Genomic DNA, 19,152 nt, shown 5'->3' with positions numbered 1-19,152 from the left:
TGGAAGCCCTTTGTATCTATCGGTCTAAAAAAGTCACTGTGAGAAATAAGAAATGCGTCCTATGAATCGATGTCTAACAAATGCCGTGGAACCGGTCACAACAACACAAACACCAGTCTCAATGAAGAGGCTTAGGAGGAGTGTCTGCTGCTGTAATCTGTGAGAAACATACAGGTCATAATTTCCAATAACGTGTTTGGTGGGTTTATGCACACACTGCACAAATTGGAATATCAAGTTCTCTTATTTACATTATGTATTTTATACAGTGTAAAGCCATCTCGAAGGAGAGGTAAAGCACTACAGAAAATATTTTTAGTGTCGTCATTTTTATTTGAATTTAGAATAGAAGACACTATATAACATCCACTACAGTGTGCCCAGATTTAGATCTCGTAAAAAATAGATAGATAGATAGATAGATAGATAGATAGATAGATAGATAGATAGATAGATAGATAGATAGATAGATAGATAGATAGATAGATAGATAGATTGATAGATAGATAGGATAGCCTGGCACAACAGTTCTGTTTTGAACAAAGCCAGCTCTAAAGCAAGCGAGTAATGACACAGTGCTCCACTGGTGACCCAATTACCAAAACTGCCCGCTAAGAAATGCTGAAACAGGAACAAACTGCGAGAAAAAGGGGAAGAGAGAACAGAAAACCTAAGGAATGAGGGAATAGGCGGAAAAGACGGAATAAAAGGCTGGGGCATGCAGGCAGTGTAAAAGCACGGAGAAACCACATCAATATATTACCCATTTACTATTGCTATCAACCTACATCGCTCCCCCAAATAGCCAATTATGCCTAGAAGGGGGATCAAATGGTATTGTCTAGCTCGATAGTAGAACCTCTACTGCAGAGTAGACGTCCGAGTTCAACACTCCAGAGCTTTTCATGAGGCTCTCTGTCCTCGTTCATGACCTTCAGCCTTCCCAATAACATTAAGAAGCATGCGATAGCCAAGCAAGCAGTTTTAGTACCACAGTCTGGAGCGCCTTCATATTGGCCTCCAGCGCCATGATGATACACTGGAACAAGGGGATACTCCTACCTTCCACTTGCAAACCATTAATCAGAAGCACCATCTTTTTAATAATAAGGTAATGAACGCCCTGGACAAAATAACAGTACAGGCACCATTTTCTTTGGGAAGCTGCCTCACCAAGAGGGGAGACGGTACACTTTCTTGATCAGAGTCCCCAGGGTGGGAAAGGTACTCAGAAAACAAAGCTTACATATTTTCTATCACAGACCCACCAGCAGGATATCCCAAAACTCTAATGTTGGATTGGTGTCTGATTTTCCAGTGCCTCAATCCTCTCTTCTACCACCAACATCGCCCCCATCACCCACTTCAAACTTTGCCTACACCCCATGTCTTCCTCTAGCCTGTCCTTCCTCCCCTCTTTGCTGTGTTTTCGTTCTCATATGCTTCGTCGTGGTAGCCATGCCATTCACTTGATCCTCAACATATTCGAGTGGTACCTAAGCAGCACGTTGTCCAGCTTTTTTTAAGATAATGTCTGACAGCTGGCTCACTGCTATCATCACCTCCCATCCCGGTCTTCCTCCAAGAGAGAGGATGGGTAAGGGATCTTTTCTCCATTGGATTTGGTCAATATGATTTCACTGTAGATTGTGTATACTGTTGTCAAAAGGGTATTGGTAACTTCCTTGTTTTCTCTCACCTTCAACCCATTAAGCTGTAGAGGTCTGTACTGATCCCAGTTAAAGCTGAATCCACCAGACATTTCTGGAACTGACCCCTCCTCCATTGGCAGCTGACAGAGCATCTCCACCTGAGACTGCCCCAGCAAGGTCTACTTCTCCCAGGTTCAAGTTAGCCATCCTCGCCAGCTTCAAGACAGTGAACTTCCAAACGCTGCAGATTTTGTAGCCTAAAGCCAATCGCTTCATGTGGCAACAGTTATCGCCGTAAGAGACCTTGCGGCCAAGCAATGGGACTGACGGAAGGAGCTCATATAGCAACTTAGCAGACTGCCGGGTTCAGCCCCCCTCCAGAGAGCATTTTTATGTCAGTAGGAGCCTCTCAAACCTCACCTGCCCTCCCCCCCCCCCACCACCACTACCATGGCAAATATATTTTGATACCAGATTGTAATTAGCTTTATACAGGCACCCAAGCATATTGGCAGACAGGACACTGCGCTGTTGGCAAGTGCATGGATGAAAGCTTGTTGAATTGCAGTGTCGCTCCTGTGGAGAGTGCTCTAGTCTTGTGTGTGATTGACCAAATTAGTGTTCGGAATCATCTGACCTAACTGCATAGAGGAGACAGACGCCCGGGGGACAGTACACATGTGATTTACATTCATTTATAGCACTAGCGGTTTGAAAGTATCTTGGTTGGGTGTAGCCTTGGTCGGAAGTGTTTTGGTGCTCTGTGTGATGAGTCCTTGAAAGCCTCCCTTGTGTTGCTGTTCGTATGCATGAAGTGGAACAAACTAGTGTCAAGCATAGAGGCATGTGGACTTTCCTAGCATCCTAGTCAGAGCAAGGGTTACAGTCCCTTGTTGGGTTTCAGCAGCAGAAGAGAACCCCATAGGAATGCAATGGATTACACTGCAGCCATAGTAAATGCCTTTTCAAGTCTACCCAAAAGCAAGACGGGGAAAACCTTTACTTGTAAATGGACAATGAGGGATGACAAAATCTGTCCAGGGTGCAGTAATCATGATGAGGAGGAAATTCACGTTTTGTTTTTTTGCCCAGCCTACAATAGACCAAGGAAATATTGGCTAGTGCCATTATGCAGGAACTTTGGCATAAGGAATTATTTACACTCATACAGAATACTGAAAACAAGCACCCTGCCCCACATAGTCTTTGCAGTTGACAAGTTTATAATGGCTATAAGGAGAAAATTAGCAAAAAGATTGAACACTGATATGAACTGTAATGTTAACTCCTACCCATTTTCAGACTCCCCAAGGAAATGAATTTGTATGAAATGTACTTTGGCATGTTTTTATTGTATGTGGAGGTCTTTTAAATGTCGAATGTTTTTATTGTATCTTTTATGGTCTGAAAGGCCGAAATAAAGAATTTTTGGATTGGATTGGAAAAGTTAATGGCATGCACTGGATACAGGTAATAAAAGGAAATGGCCTGAAATGCCCGCTCGGGTGTCAAAGGAGTAAACGGAGTAATGCAGCTGTTTACAGGCAGTCATGGTAAGTGCTATTTCAGGTCTACCCATAAGCAATATGGGGCAACCCCAGTGCTTTAAATGGGCCGGTACTCACCGGTACTGAGTACCGGCACTTCTCATTTTTACCGAGCTGAGTACCGGCACTTCTCCACAGCCAAGGAGAGTACCGGTACTCAAGGTCGAATTGATAAAGGTGGGCACCGGCCGATGCCGAGGGCCAGCTGTGTTCCTGTTTGTTTTAGCAGTATGTTTACCGTTTGTCTGTGTCATTCAGCTGTGACAAGCTGCACGATGGGGCCTGAGTGGCCTGCTGGAGGCCTGCTGCTGCGGCAAGAGAGCCTCTGCTCCCTCCCCACCCAGATGGAAGCTGTCATTGTCCTCAACAGACCCCTGCCGAGCCTTCATGCTGGGACATTTTCTACCTGGGGCCCAGCACAGTGATGTGTGCAGACTGAATGAGTGTGTGTGTGGTGTGTGTGTGCAGGGGGGAGGGGCTGCTCAGGTGTGGCCTCTTAGGAACCCAGGTAACAAGGGTCATTTTCACCCCTTGGCCTCTCACTGGGGTTTGGCTATCTTTCCCCTGACTCGCTTGCCCCTGGGAATCCACCCCACCCGCCCGCCTGCTGTGACATTGAGTGTTTAATGGGCGGGGATGAGATGGTGGGGATTATCTACGCAGACACCCTCGTACCCAGGTGAGGTGACAAGCGATCTACTGACCTTCCCATCAGGGCCAGTGTTGTTCTGCCCCTGACCTCTACCCTGCTGGACTCTGCACATGCTCACGATGCAGCAGTGCTCACAGTCTGCCACTAAAAGCTTCCTGACCGTGGGGCCTTCTGCTGAGGGAATAGGACAGATAATGGGGTGAGAGACGGTGAAGAGTGAAGGGACATATATAGAAGAAGCAGAGGAGAGTTTAAAGGGGAAAAAGATAGACAGAAGGGGTAATCGCAGATAGAGATTGGGAAGTGATTGAGACCGCTATGGAAAGAGTAAGAGAGGCACAGAGAAATAGAGAGAATGATTCTAGAGAATGATAGGATACAATTAGGGTAAAGAGAGTGGGACGGAGTTAGATACAAATGGGAGAGAGGGGGAGGGATCGAGAGGTTTGAGATGTGAAGACTGGTAGAGAGGGGTTGTCTGCTTGTTTGTGTGTGAGAGAGAAATGAGAGCGGAAGAGAATCGGGACACTCAGGAGGTATTTAAAAAGAAATGCGTGGAATAATTGTTTTGTGTGTATATGTGTGCACTCTTGAATATAAAAGGATTGCGCCAAATGCAAGTAAGTAAGAACGGTATGACATTAAAAAACTGCAACTATTATGAAACAAGGAAATATTAACATGTGGTGTTTGACATTCATTTTGTGTAATGAGTTAGCACATAGAGGGGCATATTACCAACAACTAGCGATAATTATCGCTATGTTGGTTTAGCGGCGATATTTTTATCGCCGAGCTGTGGCGATTTTTATCGCTTAGGAACCTTGCTATTATCAAGGTATATCTCCTAAGCGATAAAAATCGGCCGAAATGCATGAATATCGCTGAAAAGTCAGCGATATTCATGCATTACCGAGCTAATGCTCTTAGCCATGTTATCCACCTACCATTGGATAACATGGCTAAGAACTGCTCAGGGGCAGGTGTTACCTTTTGGAAATATTCGCGCTTAGCGCGAATATCTCCAAATGTTGGTAATAGGAGATAGCGATGTTAGCGACTGTTTCCAACAGTCGCTAACATCTTGGCACGCGCACTTTGCATGTCATTAGTGATAAATATCACTGACATGCAAAGAGGGGCCCAAGATGGTCGCTATCTCCTACTAGCTGTCGCTAACTGGTGTTAGCGACAGCTAAGTAATAGGGAGATAAACCCCCTTGATAATATGCCCCTTAGTTTTTTTCCAGACATTTCTCATATGTTTTGGTATGTCCTGAAACTGGTGTAAATGCCCTACTCTGCACATATGAAAAGTTTGAGACCACTATCAAGGGCAAAATTAATACTCAACAGAAGTGTTTGTGTATCAACATGTCTCGCTCCGCCTCTAACCCCGCCCACTGCCACGCCCCTAGCTCAATTTAATAAGTACCTGCACTTATTTTTTTCCATTTAAAGCACTGGGCAACCCTGGCAAGCACAAGGGACAGGCAGCACCTCAATGTAACTGAAGAGTCCATCCAGGATAACAGTGTTGGTAATTTGCTGTGCAGTGTAAGGAATATATTTACTAAGTTAGACAAGATGGAGGAGTAAGGGGAGGGAGAACAATTGGTCAGGGGCCTGGCCCTAGTCCCTGTCATAACATAAGAGGACCAAACAGGTATGATGCCTGAGGAAGATTCAATTACCTTCCAATCCTTCATCTGCATGACTGGGCTGGACACTGAGAGCAGAGGTAATATAGATGGATGGAGACTATCACTTGTAAAACCAAGAAGGTAGGAGATTGTGAGGAGTAAGTGCTTGTTGCGGAGGAGGGGGGGGCGGACTGAAAGCAAAACAATCAAGGAAGGAGAGACAGAATTTCAGACAAAAACCAACAGAGTCGGATCTTGCACAGAATCAGGTCTGACACAGTTATTCAGTTGACTGGTTGCAATGAACATTTATTTAATTACTTTCATTGAAATATCCTAGTGACTTAGTGGTTACACCTCTGTGTTACGAGAAGGCAATGGGGGGGAAATCGGGTGGTGGTCTTAGTTGCCTCTTCTCTCTACCTGTGAACTAATAATCATATTAATAAAAACAAGTGAAACATCTTCTCTTAGAGAAGAAAGTTTGAGAACCATGGTTTTTAATTGGGCCATTTTTTCTGCATCAACTCTTGCAGAGCCATGAGGTCTCAGTGCATGTTAACCTAACATTTATATTCCTTGCAGGATGTGAGGGAGTAACGGTTAGTTAAAAGGAACATTTGAAAGGTTTAGGGTGATGGGCTACTGATCTCAGGGGGAACCCCACACAGACATTGCCCAACATGAAGCAGAGCCCCTGACTCATCTTGTAAACTGAAAATGCATTTATTAAGGAGTGGCTGCCTCTTTCCTCATGAAGATATGCAACTGTGAGTATTCCTTATTCTGTGTGACAGAATTACAGAAAGTTGCACAAAAAGCTCCCCACAGTTTAAATTAAATGAACTGTGCCCTCCCATGTTGATTCCCCTCTTCAATCAACATGGGTCCAAAAAAACAGAAAAAATAAAAAGACCGATAACATTTACCATCTGCTACAAGCAGGTGGTACATATTTGCCAATATGGGCCCTTTTTTAGGTCGAGGGACCGTTAAGCTGCGAAGCAGCTTCCGGTCCGGAGATTTAATGTTACTTAGTAGGGCTTCAGAACCCGCCTCCCTGCCCTGTCTCTCCACCATTGGCTGGCTTCCTAAACGGAGGCCAGCCATTGGAGGAGAGAGCCATCCCTCCAAAGAAGCTCCGTCTTTTTCGGATTTGGGGGCGTGATTTTTTGCGTTCTTTAGACAGACGTCGTCCGTCACTCAGCACAGCAAAACACGCCCCCAAATCTGAAAAATGTCGTAAGCTTTGTGGCCGCCATTGTTGCCCAGCCGGCGCCGAGTACGGTGGTCCCCGGAAGCTTGTTTCCTTTCCAGTAAAAGAATTGGCTTGGTAGTTTGGTCTGCCCTGTTCCCATGATGCACTGGGCCAGGGACAGACTAATTTGCATGTAGCCAGGTTCTGAGCTGGGATGGTGCAGTGAGCTAAAAAACGGTGATGGATCAAGCCCTGATCTGTTGACTGGGTAGGAGTGTTCTGCTTAATTCAGATACTCTGTCCATCACCACCCCCTTTTCTGAATCGAGTACGGGGATGCAGCGCACATGCTCCGGAACAAACGGCGGATGGGGCTTCCGCCCAGTGCCTCGGAGCCAAGCTGTTGTCTTTACAGGCCACACGCGATGCAAGGAGAAGCAAATTGCTCCTACCGCTTCCTTGCACACACGCTGTGCTGATTCAGAGGCTATCGGCTCTTGCCGCTTTTCCACCCACAAGCGGTGCAGAGGATCCGGCGCTCCCCCCGCCCACACATTGCCAAGGCTGTATCTCTAGCAGCCAGTCTGGGGACCCGTGCTGGTGCCCGCTCCCGTGCTCTCCCCGCTGCTCCCCAGCGTGCAGATGCCAGATACGATCTCGTCCCCTGCAGTTGCCGCTTTTCCACCCACAAGCGGTGCAGAGGATCCGGCGCTCCCCCCGCCCACACATTGCCAAGGCTGTATCTCTAGCAGCCAGTCTGGGGACCCGTGCTGGTGCCCGCTCCCGTGCTCTCCCCGCTGCTCCCCAGCGTGCAGATGCCAGATACGATCTCCGTCCTCTGCAGTTTCCTCGGTTGACGCCGAAAACAAGAGCCGCTTCCTCTGCTCTGGCGCAGACACGGGCAATCAGGTAAGTTTTCTTTATATTTATTTCTTAACCCCCCGCGCGAGTCTCCCCCGCGAGTATTGTGTGTGTGAAATCAAGTCCTTCAGATAGTTAATCTGGGACAAGAAGATGGGAAGTGGATAGCATTACCCTGGAGGACCTGTTCCGTTAAATCATGTGATGAATATAGAAGGGCAACTGCACTCTTTGTGATCAGTTTGAGAGCGTTAATTCGATATGTGTGCCGTGCTGGTATGTAGCCTGCAAACTATGACGTATGAAGTATGTTAGGCCTGGTTGAGAACCAGGACACCAGCACGCACTACTCAATTAAAGATTTGATCGTTAATGCATTTATTTCGAATTTTATCAATGAGTTAACTTAAATCAGCATAACATTTATATCCATGCTACATTTGTTTTAGAATACATGTAAATTAATCAGCATATTCATGACTGTCATTAACTGTACATTTATACATCACAGTGACAATACATTTAGTTCCACCCAATGCATTTCGGGGCGCGAGCCCCTTCGTCAGGGGTCGCAAACTAGATGGAAGGGTGATACAAGTTGCATTTCTGAATGTAAATCAGAAAGATCTGTGTACTTGATATGAAAAAGTCTTATATATGCTGACTTTAACGTGGGGAACCTGTGACTGATAGTCAATACGCGAAGACGGGATTCTTCTACACTCTACTCCGGTCTCTACGCCTCGCTAAAGCACCCGTTGAGTCTGAAGCGCCACTATTAGGACTCACAGGTTCCCCACGTTAAAGTCAGCATATATAAGACTTTTTCATATCAAGCACCCTTCCATCTAGTTTGCGACCCCTAACGAAGGGGCTCGCGCCCCGAAATGCATTGGGTGGAACTAAATGTATTGTCACTGTGATGTATAAATGTACAGTTAATGACAGTCATGAATATGCTGATTAATTTACATGTATTCTAAAACAAATGTAGCATGGATATAAATGTTATGCTGATTTAAGTTAACTCATTGATAAAATTCGAAATAAATGCATTAACGATCAAATCTTTAATTGAGTAGTGCGTGCTGGTGTCCTGGTTCTCAACCAGGCCTAACATACCGTTAAATCATGTGACACGGAAGACTGATGCACCGCAATGTAAGTACATGGTTATTTGTGTCAGAAAGTAATCGGGGTAATAGAAACAATCTGTTTGCATTGAACATGTATGCATGCTGAGTTTATATAGAAGCAACCTGGGGCGAGAGGGAGGAGTATGTGGTGCCTATCGTGCTTATTTTGTGTATTGATTGCTGCACTTGGCCATTCACAATCTACTGTTGGAGATTTACGTATATTTGGATTGCAATATAACCCAGCTGGTCATTAGTTGCATTAATATGTAATTGATCGCTAACCTCGAGCTGTTTTAACTCGGACAGTTACGTGCTCATTACTTCACTGTAACCCTCAAACTTTCACCTTATGTCCGTGGTATTCATTTATAGTATTTGTCAGTCCAGCTCTGGCACGGACACGGGCAGTCAGGTACGTTTTCTCTAAATTTATTTTTTTAACCCCCGCGAGAGTCCCACTCCCCCCTCCCCCATCTCCCCTCTCCCCTCCCCCCTCTCCCCTCCCCCCTCCCCCCTCTCCCCTCCCGCCTCTCCCCTCCCGCCTCTCCCCTCCCCGCGATTATTGTGTGTGTGAAATTAAGTCCTTCAGATAGTTAATCTGGGACAAGAAGATGGGAAGTGGATAGCATTACCCTGGAAGAGCTGTTCCGTTAAATCATGTGACACGGAAGACTGATTATGTTTTTGTATGGACAGTGCATGTGTTTTTCTGGCATGCAGATAGTTGTGTGCTGGTCTGCAGTGCTTTATATTAGGTCTGTCGTCCTAATTGTGACAAAAAGGTAGTGGTGAATATTTTTTTCATCTAGTATACTTCAAAGAATTGTAATTTCACTACTGTGTAATTATAAATGACTATTGTCATGTGCTTTTGTTACAAAAACAAACCCAGTCTGTGTTCCTTGCACGGTTTTCCAGTTCAGGAAGAGGTAATGACACCTGCCTGTTCATTTTTGAGAGACTTCCTGACGCCTTGTGGGCTACATGTAGTGCAACTGTTTTCGGAGTCCTGTTGCAGGAATTTGTGCCATGAAGCATGCCTGTAGGTGGCACCAGCAACCTGCCTTTAAAAGTTGTGCTTCGACCTTAAAACATAAAAAAGTGATGCCATAAATGCACAGTACAAAGCCGGCGAAATAAATGTGGTGCTTCACTTCCGAAAAAATATCTAATTTCTTTAGAGGGCTTCGTACTATTCAAAATTGCTTTTATAATGGAAGTTTTGATGCTACTTTTTAAGTTCTACTTGCGATTCCACAGAGATTGTTTCATTGCAACGGAGGCCTCAGAAGTAGTATGTGGGGATTAAGTATACTACCATCGGATGTATTTAATGCAGATGTGGTTGATTGAAAAAAAAATTATTTGGGTCTGCTTTGGTTTACGCACATTAAACGCAGATATATCTATGTTTTAACCTTCCTATTGGTTTCTGAAAGAGAAACCGCCTAATGTACAGTTTTGATGTATTGGATTATTTTGAATGGTTATCTGTAGTCTTCAGATCTCAAATGTATACCGCGTTGTTTTTGCCTCTTTGCTTATAAAGCAGCCAAACAATTGTCTGCCACACTTTAAACAGCTTTTTGGAATCCATGACCAATGTTGGTATGTAGATTCAGTGATTCCACGTACAACCAAGGGGTCGCTCACAGTCAGACTACTGCCAGGTTAACTGAATTCTTTACAGTGAGACCAGCATCTGATTACTGTGCTAATCAAACCACAGTCTCTATTACTTGAGTACTTTTAGGTTAGAAGGTGATGGACCGGATCGACTCCACTTTTCTTCTCTATGATACCTGCACTTTTTTTTTTTTATGTTTGAAAGCTTTATTGAAGATAAAATTGGATAGTACAATAAGGTGACATCATCAAATTACAAGAAAAAGGTTAACAATTGGGATAAACTAAACAAAAGGAGCTAATGTCACAGTGAAAAGGCAAAGCATACTAATGTCACAGTGAAAAGGCAAAGCATGATACCTGCACTTTTTAATTTGTTATACCTCCAGTTTAATACATGCTCCAATATATGATCTATATGAAAGAAAAAGGTGATGAAATGAAAGGAATCCCATGCATTGCACTTGATAAATTTTTAGAAGTTATTTTGAAACCTATTCATGTGCTATTGGCAATGTAAATGACAATGCCATTTATTTGTTTTGTAGGTGGCTCTATGTGTGGGTGGCTCTGTCTGTGTGAGGGTGGCTCTGTGTAGGGTATAGCTATTGGCATTGTAAATGACAATGCCATTTATTTAACGATTAAGCTATTGGCAATGTAAATGACAATGCCATTTATTGATGATTTAAAAAGAATAAAAAAAAAAAAAGAAATGTGATAAGCAGTGCCAAAAGCTCTACCTTTAATGATGCCGAGACCATTGCATTGTAAATGCTTGTTTCTAGGTGGGACATGGGGGGGGGGGGGCCGGGGGGGGGGGTACGTGTAATCCTCATTATTCGAAGGGAGGTACTTGTCGAGATCTTAAATTCCATCCCAGGTATCTCTCTCCGTATAATCAGAGGAAATTAGAATGAGGCCCTATGTGGTTTCAATATTAGGAGACGTTGGGTACTTTACCTGAAGAGTGACTTGCTTCTATGCACAATAGGCAAGTCTATGTGCTGTGCTTATGCCAGAGGCTGTGCACTTTTGATGTATCTAAGGAATTCCTTCTGCTTATATGTAAGGGGCTCCCTATTGCGCATATCACAGGCCAGCCTACATACTGTGACTGTGTGGCTGTGCACCCAGTTTCTATTTGTGAGGCTGACAGAACTGCTGCTCATAATCAATCCAGTGATACTAAAGTTACCGCCTCTATTCACGGGGAGCTCAAGGGGTGGCACTGCTGGTCACTGACCAAACGGTTAGCAGATAGGTTGCCTGGCAATATTTTGGAACCTTAAAGATCACATGTTTGAGTGAGGAGGAGGAGAAAGAACAATATTTTCCTTCAACAGTGATATTTTAATATCATGATAGTAACAAAAATATTTATTTTGAAATTTTGATGTAGCACAGGCAAGTTCCAAGAAGCAGCAGAGGACTTTGCAAAGAACATTTTTATTCTGGCAGGAGGATCTCTAGCATGAGATTCTATGCTAAAACCGTATCATGTTTGGGGCTTGATGACACCAGAATGTAGAAACTTGGATTTTGTGATAGGGGAGTGGGTTGAAAGTGATATTTCGAAGTATACCCTGTGCATGTGTTCTTTTCACATAGTTTTAATGACCAATTGCAGATATTTACAATGTAAAGTACATGCAGAAAAATTAATTTTCTCAGAATCGCACAACCTTTCGGTTAACCTTTGAATCCAGAATCTCCCGAGATGCTCTGACTGCACCTTTGTAAATGTGTTAATATATTACAATTAGATTTGACCAATGTACATTAAAATGCAGGATTTAACTTGTTTACAAACTCCTAAGGGTGAATAATTCTATATTGAAATAAATAATAGAAAATGCATTCTGTGCATTTAAACTTGACATATTTCATACTTTTTTTCACAAACATTGCTCTCCCCTACACCCCTGGTCATGACGGAAACTGAACTTTTATGTTGCCGTCATCATTTGAATGTAATCTCTCAACAGTCCTCCCCGTGAGTATTACAGAAGTATAATCACCTATTCCTATACAAGAACTCGGTCTTATAATTCACAGACCCACCACACCGAGCAAGAAGAAAGATAATGTGAATAGCAAATGTCTAGTACATATATACAGAATAAATATATATACACTGAGAGAGAGAGAAAAACTCTGTTTTATTTAGACCTTAGTCTTTAATACCAAATCGAATAAAATGCAGGATAATATACATAATTAGTTATTAATAAAACAGTGTACAACTTTTGTTAAAATCTTTAAAAAAAGCATAAATCATACAGAACATTCTACTTAAAATCCGAATTATCTTAGACTTTTAAAGTCAGGACTGTTCATATCTTCATCAATCCACCATTGCTATAAGAAGATTACAAGGTATTAAAACCCATTGGACTTATCCTGCCTGAGTTACTCTTCTTCATTTATTTTATACAGGGTAACTGGGGTTTCTCACTACACTTCTTTGAGCTTTCCCCTGACCATTTGATTAATTTCTTTCAGGTAATAACCCAAAGCTATAGCTATTTCTAGATATTCCATTCTTAGCACTAAATTGATTGCTTGGGCTCTCGCTCTTGTGTTATATTTTATGAATATAGGTCGCAGAATCCGTTTTCTCACTTCAACATACCTGAGACAGTCAAGAAGAATGTGCATTATCTCACACTTAGACCCCATACCGCACTTGCAAAAACCATCTGGGTACATCATTTCTGCCGTGACTTTCTCCTCCACTCTCCAGGGGATAATGCCAATTCTCATCTTTAAAATATCCCACCTAAATCCATAGTTCGGGAGTGCTTCTAGGTATGGATATCCTATATCGGTTTCCCACACTTCTATCATGTTCTTTACCGATTTTTTGTTTCTTAAATAACCTAGGTCCTGTGACCTCGAGTACTCCCTTCCTTTTTGTCTTAGTGTCACTTTTGTAAAGACTGCTTCTAAGGGGTTTTGGGTTGTACCCACACCTAGGCAACAAATTGTCTCTTTTATCTTCTTTTTTGCCTCAGCTGCCCATCTTAGATTGCTATGTTGTTTTTCCCCACTACACCAGTGTGACACCTTTTGCGCTTCCTCTAGAGATTGCCGTTTCCAAAATCTAGCCACAGCCATGCTGGTCTGGGTATTCCATCCTATCAGTCCTGTTTCGAGTCTAATTGCCTGTAGCATGGCTGACTTTGGCAAGGACAGTAGCGTTTTTACCGCTTTACCTTCCTCCCGATTCCAATCCCCTTTACCACTAAGGAATAGGACCTCTGCCCCATATAGTACTTGTGGGGGGACCATGGCTGAGAAAGCTTTTATCATGGGTTTATGTGACATATCTCCGTAGGTTTTATTAAATTTTTTCAAGCCACAGATAGAAGAAGAAGCTTTTGCATTTTGGTTTTCTACATGTTTGTTCCATTTTTAGAATGTAGAAACTTGGATTTTGTGATAGGGGAGTGGGTTGAAAGTGATATTTCGAAGTATACCCTGTGCATGTGTTCTTTTCACATAGTTTTAATGACCAATTGCAGATATTTACAATGTAAAGTACATGCAGAAAAATTAATTTTCTCAGAATCGCACAACCTTTCGGTTAACCTTTGAATCCAGAATCTCCCGAGATGCTCTGACTGCACCTTTGTAAATGTGTTAATATATTACAATTAGATTTGACCAATGTACATTAAAATGCAGGATTTAACTTGTTTACAAACTCCTAAGGGTGAATAATTCTATATTGAAATAAATAATAGAAAATGCATTCTGTGCATTTAAACTTGACATATTTCATACTTTTTTTCACAAACATTGCTCTCCCCTACACCCCTGGTCATGACGGAAACTGAACTTTTATGTTGCCGTCATCATTTGAATGTAATCTCTCAACAGTCCTCCCCGTGAGTATTACAGAAGTATAATCACCTATTCCTATACAAGAACTCGGTCTTATAATTCACAGACCCACCACACCGAGCAAGAAGAAAGATAATGTGAATAGCAAATGTCTAGTACATATATACAGAATAAATATATATACACTGAGAGAGAGAGAAAAACTCTGTTTTATTTAGACCTTAGTCTTTAATACCAAATCGAATAAAATGCAGGATAATATACATAATTAGTTATTAATAAAACAGTGTACAACTTTTGTTAAAATCTTTAAAAAAAGCATAAATCATACAGAACATTCTACTTAAAATCCGAATTATCTTAGACTTTTAAAGTCAGGACTGTTCATATCTTCATCAATCCACCATTGCTATAAGAAGATTACAAGGTATTAAAACCCATTGGACTTATCCTGCCTGAGTTACTCTTCTTCATTTATTTTATACAGGGTAACTGGGGTTTCTCACTACACTTCTTTGAGCTTTCCCCTGACCATTTGATTAATTTCTTTCAGGTAATAACCCAAAGCTATAGCTATTTCTAGATATTCCATTCTTAGCACTAAATTGATTGCTTGGGCTCTCGCTCTTGTGTTATATTTTATGAATATAGGTCGCAGAATCCGTTTTCTCACTTCAACATACCTGAGACAGTCAAGAAGAATGTGCATTATCTCACACTTAGACCCCATACCGCACTTGCAAAAACCATCTGGGTACATCATTTCTGCCGTGACTTTCTCCTCCACTCTCCAGGGGATAATGCCAATTCTCATCTTTAAAATATCCCACCTAAATCCATAGTTCGGGAGTGCTTCTAGGTATGGATATCCTATATCGGTTTCCCACACTTCTATCATGTTCTTTACCGATTTTTTGTTTCTTAAATAACCTAGGTCCTGTGACCTCGAGTACTCCCTTCCTTTTTGTCTTAGTGTCACTTTTGTAAAGACTGCTTCTAAGGGGTTTTGGGTTGTACCCACACCTAGGCAACAAATTGTCTCTTTTATCTTCTTTTTTGCCTCAGCTGCCCATCTTAGATTGCTATGTTGTTTTTCCCCACTACACCAGTGTGACACCTTTTGCGCTTCCTCTAGAGATTGCCGTTTCCAAAATCTAGCCACAGCCATGCTGGTCTGGGTATTCCATCCTATCAGTCCTGTTTCGAGTCTAATTGCCTGTAGCATGGCTGACTTTGGCAAGGACAGTAGCGTTTTTACCGCTTTACCTTCCTCCCGATTCCAATCCCCTTTACCACTAAGGAATAGGACCTCTGCCCCATATAGTACTTGTGGGGGGACCATGGCTGAGAAAGCTTTTATCATGGGTTTATGTGACATATCTCCGTAGGTTTTATTAAATTTTTTCAAGCCACAAATAGAAGAAGAAGCTTTTGCATTTTGGTTTTCTACATGTTTGTTCCATTTTTAGAATGTAGAAACTTGGATTTTGTGATAGGGGAGTGGGTTGAAAGTGATATTTCGAAGTATACCCTGTGCATGTGTTCTTTTCACATAGTTTTAATGACCAATTGCAGATATTTACAATGTAAAGTACATGCAGAAAAATTAATTTTCTCAGAATCGCACAACCTTTCGGTTAACCTTTGAATCCAGAATCTCCCGAGATGCTCTGACTGCACCTTTGTAAATGTGTTAATATATTACAATTAGATTTGACCAATGTACATTAAAATGCAGGATTTAACTTGTTTACAAACTCCTAAGGGTGAATAATTCTATATTGAAATAAATAATAGAAAATGCATTCTGTGCATTTAAACTTGACATATTTCATACTTTTTTTCACAAACATTGCTCTCCCCTACACCCCTGGTCATGACGGAAACTGAACTTTTATGTTGCCGTCATCATTTGAATGTAATCTCTCAACAGTCCTCCCCGTGAGTATTACAGAAGTATAATCACCTATTCCTATACAAGAACTCGGTCTTATAATTCACAGACCCACCACACCGAGCAAGAAGAAAGATAATGTGAATAGCAAATGTCTAGTACATATATACAGAATAAATATATATACACTGTTTTTTATATTTTATAAGATTAAAACAATATATGTTTTAATCTTATCAAATATAAAAAAACAATGTATATATAACGTATATATATTACAAATGCCACATACATGAAAATAAGGAACATATACTTACTACAAGTCATCACAGAAGAGGAAGATTTTTGTAAGACAAATCAATCTGTCTTTGAACATATACACTTCTACCATACATATCACTAAGCATCCTTGAATATGATCATGTAAGAACGTCCAGTACCGGTAAGTTGTGTAACAGTAACTTGTTGACACGTTTTGGTGGGATTTATTCATAAGATCCACCTTCTTTAGGAATACGATACATGAATATATCTTCCATAGAAGAAAAGCTATTTTTTGCACAACATTTAATACCCTAGAATTCAAGGGTCTATATATCTCTTCTCGGAATGACTCAGCAGTAGATGAAAAGCATCACTCCACCAAGCAGGAAATACAAGATCTACTTCCGTGATTTGTCTTATATGCCACATGTTAAAGGCAAAAAACTTCTGCTAGTCCGTTGATTCTGCATGATCTTGTTTAAATCGGGATCATTAAAGCAATAATATTATAGCCCAATCTCTACATAGGGGATTGCTCTAGCACCAATGTGCTTCAATTCTTGTTTATAACTCCGGTGATAAACCAGTTATAATCTTCAATTGGTATCGCAGAATAGTACGACTCCCTCGTCCACTTCGAGTATGTAAATAAAGGTTTGTCTTAACTGGGGCCTGCTCCCCAGAACATGTATTCCTAAACTACGGCGCTGTGGTACACTATAAACTTTGTTTGACCTCAGCCAGGTCACACAGAGACAACATATTCTCAGAGACGGGGGCACTGAACACTAGACAGTCGTAGATACAGCCTGTTGTCATTGGCATCACGCCTACAGTCATGAGGCACAACACAGACCCTGCCTGACAAGTGAATTCAACTTTTAGATTCACCGTGCTCTAGGGAGCACATTATAGCACCAGGCCCGGGAGTCCTGGCAGAATCCCAGCAGTTTCTCACACAGGCCTTGTGTAGGGTGACCAGATTTTCAAAATTAAAAACCGGGACGGGCACAAACATAGAAAAAGGACTAAATGTTCTGTCAGGTTTCAGGGATATATATATATATATATATATATATATATATATTTTTTTTTTTTTTAAGAACACAAACATATATATTTGTGCTCTTTTAAAGAAATGTATTTTTACATTATCTCCCGTTCTGTAAAGAGCACCAGGGTCCAGCTACTGCTGGGCCTGGCCTGACCCTGTGGCCTCTGAAGCCCTGATTCACACCTCATTAAATCCTGCTGTGCTACTCAAGTGAGGCGAAGCAGCACAGCAGGAGAGGTAAAGAAGAACTGAACTTATGCTGCCGTTTCCTGGAGGGCGGGTCGCAATGTGAGCCTGCATAACACTAATTAACTTGCAGGTTCACCCGACCTTTGCTTAAAAACCGGGACATTTCTTTTAATAACGCAGGCACTACCCAAAAACCCGGACATTTCTCCAAGTTGGAGAAAAGTGTCGGGACACCGGGTCACTTCTCCAAAACCCCGGACCGTCCGGGGAAAACCGGGACGTCTGGTCACCCTAGCCTTGTGTTCTTGGGCACGGCCATGCAGTAAAAGAACTGAGGTCCCAACGATGCCCCCACACATGGCTTGTACTCTTAGTCGCCGTCAGAATTTATGGTAAAAGAGCTGCGATCCCAGCAGTGCCTCACAAATACCTTGTACTCCTGGGCACAGTCAGCCAATCAGTACAGTTTGTAGAACAACTGCTGCGATCCCAGCAGTGCCTCGCACATACCTTGTACTCTTGGGCACAGTCAGTCAAGCAGTACAGTTTGTAGTAAAAGAGCTGCGATCCCAGCAGTGCCTCGCACATACCTTGTACTCTTGGGCAGCCTCCTCTACAGGAATGATGGTGTGAGGCTTGTGATCACGTGACATGCTGCAGACCACACAGATGGGCTCCTGGTCATCCTCACAGAAGAGCTGCAGCCGCTGCTGGTGTTTCTCGCACACGTTCTCCTGCGGCTTCATGGAGGGGAGGTGAATTTTTAGCATTTCTACGAGGTTCCCCAGCTGCCGGATAGGCTGAAGTTTTTTCTCTTGGGATATTTCCCTGCACTCGGGACAGGCGAGGTTTGTATCGGAGCCCTGCCAGCACCGTGAGATGCAGGACTGGCAGAAGATGTGTCCACAGCCTATGATCACCGGGGTGTTGAAATATTCCAAACAAATCGAACAAGTGACTTCGTCCTCCAGGTTCTGAGACTGAGCTGCCGCCGCCGCCATGATGCAGGAAATAGACTAGTTTCGTTTCTGCTGTTTGTGTCCCGGGAGTATCCCAGCTTCCTGTCACTCCCACCTTGCAGGCGGCCTGTCACTTTATCCCTTGCTTGCATTAAACTCCGCAACATCTGCCTGGGAGCAACCGGAAGTCGAACTGCAACACAATGTAACTGAACGTGAGAGCACGTGAGCAACGTGTACTGAGTACCGGGGGTGTGAAGTTCACTCAGCGTGTATGTTTTCCCTGTGCATTCTGGATCTTGCAATACAGCGCTTAAAATGAGAATAAAAAAGCTCACGTACCCATGAAAATGAGCTAAAATTGTGGGCAGTGGGTGGGGCAAAGGGCAAGACATGAAAATACTTAATGACTTCCATACCAGCTGCAGCACTACCAAAACACAAGAAATAGTGTCTATAAACAAAACATATTGATTTATTACACAAAATGAAAGTCAAACGCAATGATATGTTAACATTTCCTTGTTGAAACATTTGTAGCTTCACTACTGTTGTTTGTCGTCTTTGGCAGAATACTAAATATTCTGGAGCGTGCACACGCAGAAAGAAACAAGCAGACATGCAC

The 19,152-nt window shown here is 42.5% G+C and overlaps 1 protein-coding gene across 1 annotated transcript in view; it reads right to left on the bottom strand.

Moving 5' to 3' along the window:
* The window catches only part of LOC147665158 (E3 ubiquitin-protein ligase TRIM39-like), a 125,817-nt gene extending 107,218 nt beyond the window's left edge, over positions 1–18,599 (bottom strand). The window contains exon 1 of the mRNA XM_086949718.1: positions 18,159–18,599. Within this exon, the coding sequence (XP_086805844.1) occupies positions 18,159–18,569 (411 nt within the window). The 5' untranslated portion in view covers positions 18,570–18,599. The remainder of the gene's footprint in view (positions 1–18,158) is intronic.
* Positions 18,600–19,152: the final 553 nt, after the last annotated feature.

The sequence above is a fragment of the Lissotriton vulgaris genome, unplaced genomic scaffold (assembly GCF_964263255.1).
Source record: "Lissotriton vulgaris unplaced genomic scaffold, aLisVul1.2 SCAFFOLD_2934, whole genome shotgun sequence".
Lineage (NCBI taxonomy): Eukaryota > Metazoa > Chordata > Amphibia > Caudata > Salamandridae > Lissotriton > Lissotriton vulgaris.
This window is presented reverse-complemented; position numbering and strand designations above follow the sequence as displayed.